Source organism: Octodon degus, unplaced genomic scaffold (assembly GCF_000260255.1).
Source record: "Octodon degus isolate 3935 unplaced genomic scaffold, OctDeg1.0 scaffold00090, whole genome shotgun sequence".
Taxonomy (NCBI): domain Eukaryota; kingdom Metazoa; phylum Chordata; class Mammalia; order Rodentia; family Octodontidae; genus Octodon; species Octodon degus.
Window position 1 is genome coordinate 435,060 of NW_004524666.1, and position 8,982 is coordinate 444,041.

An 8,982-nucleotide genomic window follows, 5' to 3' on the forward strand; every position below is an offset into this window, starting at 1 on the left:
GTACTACTAAAATTACATCTCCTTGAGACAAGAAATGCTACTGTTTCCTGTCTCATTCTGATGTAAAAACTTCTCCTCTTTCATATTAGTTCTTGGGGATTCGATGCATTTGTATTGCATGATTAGTAAAACTACTGCACATAAATTTATAAAATTAAAATATTAAACCATTTAGAGTTAACATGTTAGTAAAGTATCTGTATTTGATAACTTAGAGGAATACAAAATATTGCATGCTCAGAGGTGCATGCAAAAGTATTTTTCATAATTATTTAAAATTTATAATTGAACTGTTAAAAGTAAAGGCTATATTTTAGAAAATGATAGAAAACTTGTAATATATGTCTTAATGGTTTACATATAATTATGTTTCATTATTTATTTTTGGTTTTCCCAAGCTTAATTTTTATTTTTGAAACTTTTGTTTCATTATTTTTTATATTTAAATAAAATCCAGAAAATTATTACATCATGCCTATTATTTGAAACAAATGATTTACATTGACTGATATTTTTGAATACTTTTTAAGCTTTAAGTTAATGAGTACAACTAAATGGCCTGAATTTGAACAATTGATGATGTATAGTGTAAAAAGAAAAAATACATATCTTCACTGGTGGTGTAATTATTACCCACTATGAAGAAATTCATTTAATGACTGCATTAAAAACCTAAAAAAGTGAAAACTTGTTGTTAAATTACAAATATTGTTTATATATAAATGCATTTTATTAAATATTTATCATTATACAAAAATTAATTATTGTTGTGTTCATAAGCTACTTCCTGAAGTGAGAATAAATAAGTACATATCAAAAGAAAATTAGTTTACCAGTACATACTCTTAATAGACATCTTAAGTAAATCTAACTTGAAATAATTTTTGTCTTATAAAGTTATGAACATGTGTATGAACAATGCAAAGTAATCTAAGTTTGTGGCATCTCTTTGTAAATAAGTATAAAATAAAGAGTTAATAGTTCTATTTTCCCTTTCCTACATTTTGGTGCAAGGTAAGGATTCCAATTTTCTTCTGTTAGTCTTCTAGTATGCTTGGAAGACAATACTGAAGTTCTTTCAAAATAAGAATATCAGATGGAAAACTGTCATATGTGATAAGATTTACCTTTCAAGGAGCCTTAGTAATAAAATTCCCCCAGAAAAACTGCTAGTCATTTATTAAAGAGTAGTCTTTAGTGTTCAGAGTCTGGAGTAAGTTATCCTCATAATAAATGTCAGGCCACATGACGTATTGCTTTTTAAATTTTGATACTAATTTTAATAATGAAATATTCTTTTTGAAAATTTATATTTCCTGTAGTAGTCAGATACCTTTGAGAATCTGTATGTTTGCAAGATGAATTTTTACCTCTGTAAAAGAAATTAGACATAAGGGGTTTGGGGATCTCTAGGAAGACAATGAGTAACCAAAGCAAAGAAAAATTCAAATCCACATTTGCCTTGCCACATAACTACTTCACTGCTGGTGGATACATGAAAGAGGAACCCATAGCCCGTGGCTGATGCCCAGCTCCCAGGAATTAGTGGGATGTAGTGCTGGACATGGCGTTACCTTGGGTACATGACAGTCAGCCCCGAACCAGGCTCTGATTCCCAAGCCTAGGAGGTATTGCACTGAGTCACTGGGCGAGACACGAACTTGTGGTAATTGGGCCATTTTTGTTAAATGACTCCACAATTCTCTTCTTTCCTGGTCTTGTTTGATTTTATTGGTGTTGTCGTTTGAAAAAATAAAAATAAAAAAGTCTAACAGGCAGCCAGAGCTGCTGATCGTCTTGGGAGTGTTTTAGAGTTTCAGTGTCCAAGTGTGTGTCTAACAGGGCGTAGGAGCAACTACATCAGAAAGGTACTTTTCTATTCTTTTGTTTGTTTGTTTGTTTTTTGTTTTTTTCCTCTTTGCAGAATGGTAGGCAGAGTCTGGAGCTGGAGTTGGCTGTCATGTCCAAGTCTATCTGCTTTTAAAATTGTGTTTGTCTATTTGAAACTGCAAGGATAAGATGAACTGCAGCATAAGATGGGCTATTTGGCTATTTTGATCTACAGCAGTCATGATATCATTTATCTGTCAGTTTGAACATGAATATCTTGTTTCAATATGCATTTTATCTAACGAGATTATATCACTGTGTCAGTGATTTTATCAAAGACAGGACTATGAAACAAATCAGTAAAGAGTCCATCTTTGCTACATCCATTTTACTCAGACCTTCTTAAAAATTGAGAACTCTCTAGCTCATGCTTTTTTGATTATAGATTTAAAATGTTTAAAAGTGGATGTTAATGGATTTTATATATACATCTAAAATTTCAGTGTACAATCTAATGAAAAGCCTCATATTTTGATATCTTCATTTCACCAGTAAGACTGTAAGTAACATAAAACTATAATTAAATTTAATTAATAGACCAAAAATTTAAATTATGATTATATTATATCATGTTAATGAATTAAAATTCAAAAAGATCAAACTATTATCAAATTTTCATATCCTATTCTCTTATTAATACTATGGGCAGGCAACTCCAGCCATGTATTGTGATGTATTTATGAAATATTTATTTTCATACAAAAATGAACCGGGTACAATTTAGCTAGTTTCTCTTTTCCTAATTTAATTGCAGTTAACCATAGTGACGGGAGATATTTGTTTATACACATTTAAGTTATTTACTACTGTAGTCTAAAATAAACACATTCCTGCTAGAAACATGGATGACTGAAATTTTCCTATTATTATACAGCATTACTTTCTGAAAGGAAATAGAGAACATGTTTGATCTACAGGCACAAGAAAAATGACACTTGACATAAAGCTTGTTCAGAAACAAATCTGAACATATGTTCAATCATTTTCTCAGAAACCCACATAAATGACAAGGGTAGAAGTGAATATCCAAGTGGTAGGTAGACTGTGGAGTTTCTTTTTCTTCTCTTCCAATGCTACCTTTATAAACAATTGTTACTCGTTCCTGCATAACTGGTACCTCACACCATGTAGACCCAAACTACAGTCTCCTGTCACTATACTTAAACAGACACAAGGGGTCTAAGAGGTCATCAATTACCTGAATTTAGTCTCTGTTCTTCCAGCGGTTGTTGCTTGCTTATCAAAGCAAAGTGAGAATCGATGACCTGAGGTCTTGTTACACAGTGATTCCATTCTGCCAGCTATCACCAGAAGTATCTGATTGCTGATCAAATTCTCTGTATTCGTTTCACTTCTCCCCCCATCTCTGTTAGGTTCTGAGCTCATGCCTAAAGCACTCTCCACCAGGATAGTGGGAGGCATTTGGTGGTTTTTCACACTTATCATCATTTCTTCGTATACTGCTAACTTAGCCGCCTTCCTGACAGTGGAACGCATGGAATCCCCTATTGATTCTGCTGATGATTTAGCTAAACAAACGAAGATAGAGTATGGAGCTGTGGAAGATGGTGCCACCATGACGTTTTTCAAGGTAAGTCCTCCTCCTACCTACACTTTATGCATTCAGATGTAATGTAGAAGTGACTCTTCTTCAATTCACAAACATAAGGGTGAAGCAATGCCATTATTTATGCAGAATAATTAAAAGGTTATTACTCAAAAAATAGAGATCCTACAACTGAATATATGCTCATAGGCAAAAATTATCTTAGTGTTTGAAAATGTTAAGCTTTGCATTACAAATATCGTATTCTTATTGTTAAGAAAATGTACCCAAAATGAACATTTTTTTTCCATAAGAAGTTTTGATTTTGAATGAAAAATTAATATTTCTTTAAAAAACTGAATAGTAATATTTTCAAATACTGTAAGGCTCATATTTCCAATATAAAAATGTATATTTAAGAATGTTTCTGATGTGTAAGCTTCTTTCTGTTGAAATAAGGCATAGTATATGTGCTAAGGAAGCAATTAGTGCTTATTAACCATGTATTTATCCATCTGATAATCTACAAGTCACAGGTTTAAAAATGGGACACACTGCTGAATGCCAGTGGTTTCCATGGGAACAGACTTGTGTAACTTTCACATAGGAAGGGTGCCTGCATGAAGTTTCTAAAATACAGAATTCATCGCTCTCCTTTTAGTCCTTTCTTTTCCTTTTCCTGCTTATTTCATTGGGGCAAAGTTCATCAGAGAGGGAGACTTCAGTGTTCTTTTCCAGTCTTTGTAGTTTGGGCAGGCTATTATACATTAGTTCCCTTCAATAAATGTAGCTGACAGTTCAAGCATGCTCAACACTAGAATTTTTTTCAAATAATTGGCTCAACCTATAAAATAAACTCTTTTCTCAAGTACTTATCAAGTGCCTGGTATGTGTAATCAGCATTGATTGTCGGGTATTCTATTGCAAACATAATCCAATTATGACTTTCTAGAACATCATGGTTTAGTTGGAGACAGAAGAAAAAATCAACTTCATAAAACTTGACTTCATATGATTTAAAAATTGCAATTTGCAAAATTATACAATTTTCTTTGCAAAACTTCTTCTATAACTTAGTCTGCTTTTCAGAAACGTTCTTAAAGACATCAGTTTTTTAAGGAATGAGGGTAATTTTATATTAGTTAATGCCATATCATTTAAAAATGTATAAATTTTCAATGTGAATATGTCTTATGACCTGGTTAGAAATTAAATGAATATTTTACATTTAATTGGAATGTAATTATTCTTAGTGAAATATATTGAATAACTAAAAGTGATTAGTTCATTACGGTAACATTTAACTATATGAAATATAAAGCATCACATCTTCCTAAATAAGAACTTAGAATTATTAAAAACTATTTTAAAACTTTTTGAGGGGCTGAGGAGATGGCTCAGTAGAATAAGCACTTGCCTGGCAAGCACAAGGGCCTGAGTTCAATCCCCAGTTCTGCCAAAAAAATAAAAAAATTTAAAAAAAATAAAACTTTTTGAGATTTTGTTTTAAAGAAATTATCTGTCTAAAATCCTAAATGCAGGTTATTCATATCCAAAACTTAGCATACACTGAATATGTGATACATTTAAATTATGATAGTATTAAAGAGACTTTTCTAATTGAGTTTTTGAACTAACACCAAAAATGCCTAACAGAGTGATTTAACCCCGGAAATGTCCACGTATTTGTTACAAAACTTCCAAGACTGCATTTCACTTTTATTTTACAGAAGACTTAAATAATCTTCTTTCAAACCTTTGATTAAGATCAAGGCTCATCTTGGTAAAACCAATTCCAAAACAGCCATCTCTTTTATATCATGATGTCATTATTTTCTTCTATAAGCTTATCTTATTTTTTGTCTTTGCAATGTTTTGGTCAGTTTTTTCTCTTCAGCTGCTCTCTGTGGTGTCATTCTTGTCTGCTGCCTGTGCTTCTCCTTGCCAGGCTTTTGTTCCTCCCCTTTCAGGTCTTGTTTTTCTCCCTAGCATACAACGGTGTTTCTAGTACCTGAAACAACTTGATGTTTCCAAAGCAGAGGCTTCCATTAGATTTGCAGCCTTATGAAGCGTGCAGTAGCTATAATAAAAACATGCAGGGACAAGCACTTACGCTACTAACCTCCTTATATGCTGAATTATTAGTTGAAATAAAAAATAATTAAAGCATACAGAATACGTTAAATATTGGTTTTTCTTCGGGTATTGGTGTAGATTTAATTCTAACTTTATACTATGACTTGTTCAACCATGGAGTTGCGCCATCTATGGCACGAAATAAAAAATGTGGTGGTATCAGCTCTAGTATAAATTGAAATAAGTTGATGCTCATGTTTGAAAATTTACAGTGAGCTGGAAATGGTTGTATATTGTCTATTTGTATTTAGTTTTATTCTTTTCTTTTTAATTAACAATTACACATACAAACACTCTGGGAAGTATCCCTAAGGCACTGGCTTCTAAAGGAATTTTCATCATGTTTTTACTAATATAACAAGACCCTGCTGTTAACTAATTACTTCAGAACGCTCACTTCCAGAAAATCATATTTTTTAAATGATGCAGTTTTCTTACTATAAGCAAGAAGTGTTGGCTCAAGTTACCTGATTTTAAATGTGATAAATCCTAAGCTTCGCTGAGATCCCAAAAGAGTTACAAAGCTGTTGTACAATATTGAATAATTGTAATATCAAAGCTTTGTTTGATTTTATTTATTGAATATATATATATATATATATATATATACATATATATATTCAATATATATGCTTTCCTACAGTGCTTGTACACTGTAGGAAAAGAAAAAAATCTTGTATAAATATTTTATTCCTACATTATTGAGACCTCATGAGATTAATACAAGTTACCTTTGGCCTCTGCAGTTCCAAGTACTTCACGTGGTGGCCATGAGCTTCCAGACGTTTATTAGCACAGGGAAGTGTTTCTCGTGTAGCCTTGGCGGTTCATACCCTTCCAATTTCTTCTCTAAGGGCTGGCAGCATAGTGGATTTTCTGTTATATGCAGCATCCTTCAGGGTCTCACATTCAGGGATAACATCATATGATGAAAAACATCATACTGTCCTTTTTTTCCTGAAGCTTGTGTGTGCATTTTTGGTGACACAACGTATTATTTTCAGGAAGAGTTCTTCCTTCCTTTATCCTTTACCTATTGTATTCTAGACACATTCTCTTCAGGAATAAACAGAAAGCTATGACTGGAAAAATAATTCAAAATCAGTGTGAAGGTGATTCTCTAGTATTATCCCGTGAAAATGACGTACAATTGTATGGCATCACCAATATGTTCTCTATTGTATTTAGATAATAAATAAATGATTGCTCAAGAATTTTACTGAAAAATGTTAAAGGAAAAATCACAGCCTCCTTATGGAATGTGAAACTTTCATGTATTACAAGGAAAATATCCTTCCAGGGTGTACCACTGTGCAAAATGTTACCAAGCAATGAGCAGGTTCTTTCCTCCTTGAAATATACAGATTAGGAGAATGACTACATATAGATGAGCAGATCGGTAATGATTCAGCTACAGCCCGTAGCATTATGGCTTATTCTGAGAACCCTTTCTGCCTGGAAGATAGTCATGTTTTTAAAAATGTTGCTGAATAAGCTTTTTGCTATGAAACCCGTGACCTGGGAATTCACTCTCTACATTTGTTCTGTCTGAAAGTTCTGACTTTGCCACATGTACTGGTCTATTCTCTTCATCTAAGCAGGATGGTATCAGAGGACTCAAGTGTTCTTAGTATGCTTCATAAAATGCTGAAATATATTTTTTAAAAATGGGAATGATACCAAATTTCTAATGTTAATAGCCTATCTCTTTTAAAACATAGTCTGGGGGCCGGGGAGATGGCTCAGCAGAATAAGCACTTCCCTGGCAAGTGCAAGGGCCTGAGTTCAATCCCTGGTTAAAAAAAAAAAAAAAAAAAAAAAAAACATAGTCTGTATTTTAGAATAGCTGATAGAAACAAAATGAAGTTCTTTGCATTGTAGAATCTGAGAAATGAGAATGTCACTTTAGACTCAACAAGTATCTGAATTTAGATAGGACACAGTCTATAAACCTGATCCTGTCATCTACAAGCTGAAAAAATAAAGGGAAATACTAACATGTCTTCTCAATATTAAAGGGAAGCTTTATGCAGTAAGAAAGGCATTTCGCAAAAGTCTGATAGATATCATGTAAAAGCCTCACTAAATTATATGATTGATTAGGAAACTTCCTGATTTACAATGATTTGATTTGATTTTAGTTTTATTTATTTATTTTTAAAATTTTTTTGCAGTACTGGGGATTGATCTCAGAAACTTGTGCTTGCCAAGCAAGCACTTATTCTACTGAGCTATCTTCCTGGCCCTACAATGATTTTAAATATGGTAAAATAAGTTATTTTTATGTGACATTCAGCAGAGTATTTTTAAATATATTCAAAATGTGATTCACAACATATATATCTAATTCAATTGCTTCATTCTTCTGATTATTCTTGTCATAAGGAGGAAATAATTTGACCAATTATGAAAAAAGGTGAATCCCTTTTTAGAAACTACTTTTTAAACTAAGTATTTTGAATTATATAAAGATGCAATTAGCAGTTCTTTTGGAAATGTATGAAAAATCTCTGAAGAAGGGAATGTTTTGAATTATTTAATATAATATATACCCTTAATTTTAACTGAAAAATTATTGTGTCCTAGTTTATCTAGTATCACCATGTACTTTATGCCTCCATTTGTGTGCTTGGATGTAAGAATTTAAATGATTATATAATAAATATTTACTGATTGTATTTTTGTGACAGGAATTGTGTTAAATCCTAGACATAGATCTTACATTTCAAAGCATATCTCAACTTCTACTCATTCCACCATCTCTTCATCTAATCTTTTGTTTTCCCAGTTTTGCACCAATTACTCTCTTCAGTGGCATTGGAGTGATTTGAGCCTTCCTTTTATTTGCTTTAGGATAAAAAAGCTTTTTTGCACACAAAAAGTACATTAAGTCTTATTTTCTCTTCAATTTTCCTCGTGCTTGAAGCTCCAGCCTAGCTGGCTCTTGGTTGTCTTCGTCCTGAACACTTGCACCTCCGCCTCCAGTGCCTGTTCTTCTCCATGGTCCTCAAGTGCCTTCCTTTCCCACCTAACTCTACAGGCCTGTCATACCCATCAGATGTCTGGGAAACTTTCCTGACACCTTTCAAATTAAAATTTACCCACTTTCCATTTGGGTGGTCTTTTTCGCCTATCCTCTCTCTCTTTTCCTCTTTCTTTTTCCTTCCTGGCTTCCTTCCTGCCTTCCTTTTTCTCTCTTTTCATTCATTCTATCCTTCTTTCCATTCTTTTCTTTTTTCTTTCTTTTTATACTTTTTCGCTATATTTATCATTAAAAGATCAACCCATGATGCATTCCTATGATTCCCAGTTTCTGCACTGCACAGCAGGAGGTACAGAATAGAATGAATCACTGTTTTCATTTCCTCTTTTATGTTTAATTCTTTGTACTTTTTTTTTTTTTTTTTTTT

At 32.6% G+C, this 8,982-nt stretch overlaps 1 protein-coding gene across 1 annotated transcript in view; it reads left to right on the plus strand.

The window, feature by feature from the left end:
• Grik2 (glutamate ionotropic receptor kainate type subunit 2) overlaps window positions 1-8,982 on the plus strand; it is a 441,729-nt gene that overhangs the window by 304,582 nt on the left and 128,165 nt on the right. Inside the window, exon 12 of the mRNA XM_004637451.1 lies at window positions 3,264-3,481. Within this exon, the coding sequence (XP_004637508.1) occupies window positions 3,264-3,481 (218 nt within the window). The remainder of the gene's footprint in view (window positions 1-3,263; window positions 3,482-8,982) is intronic.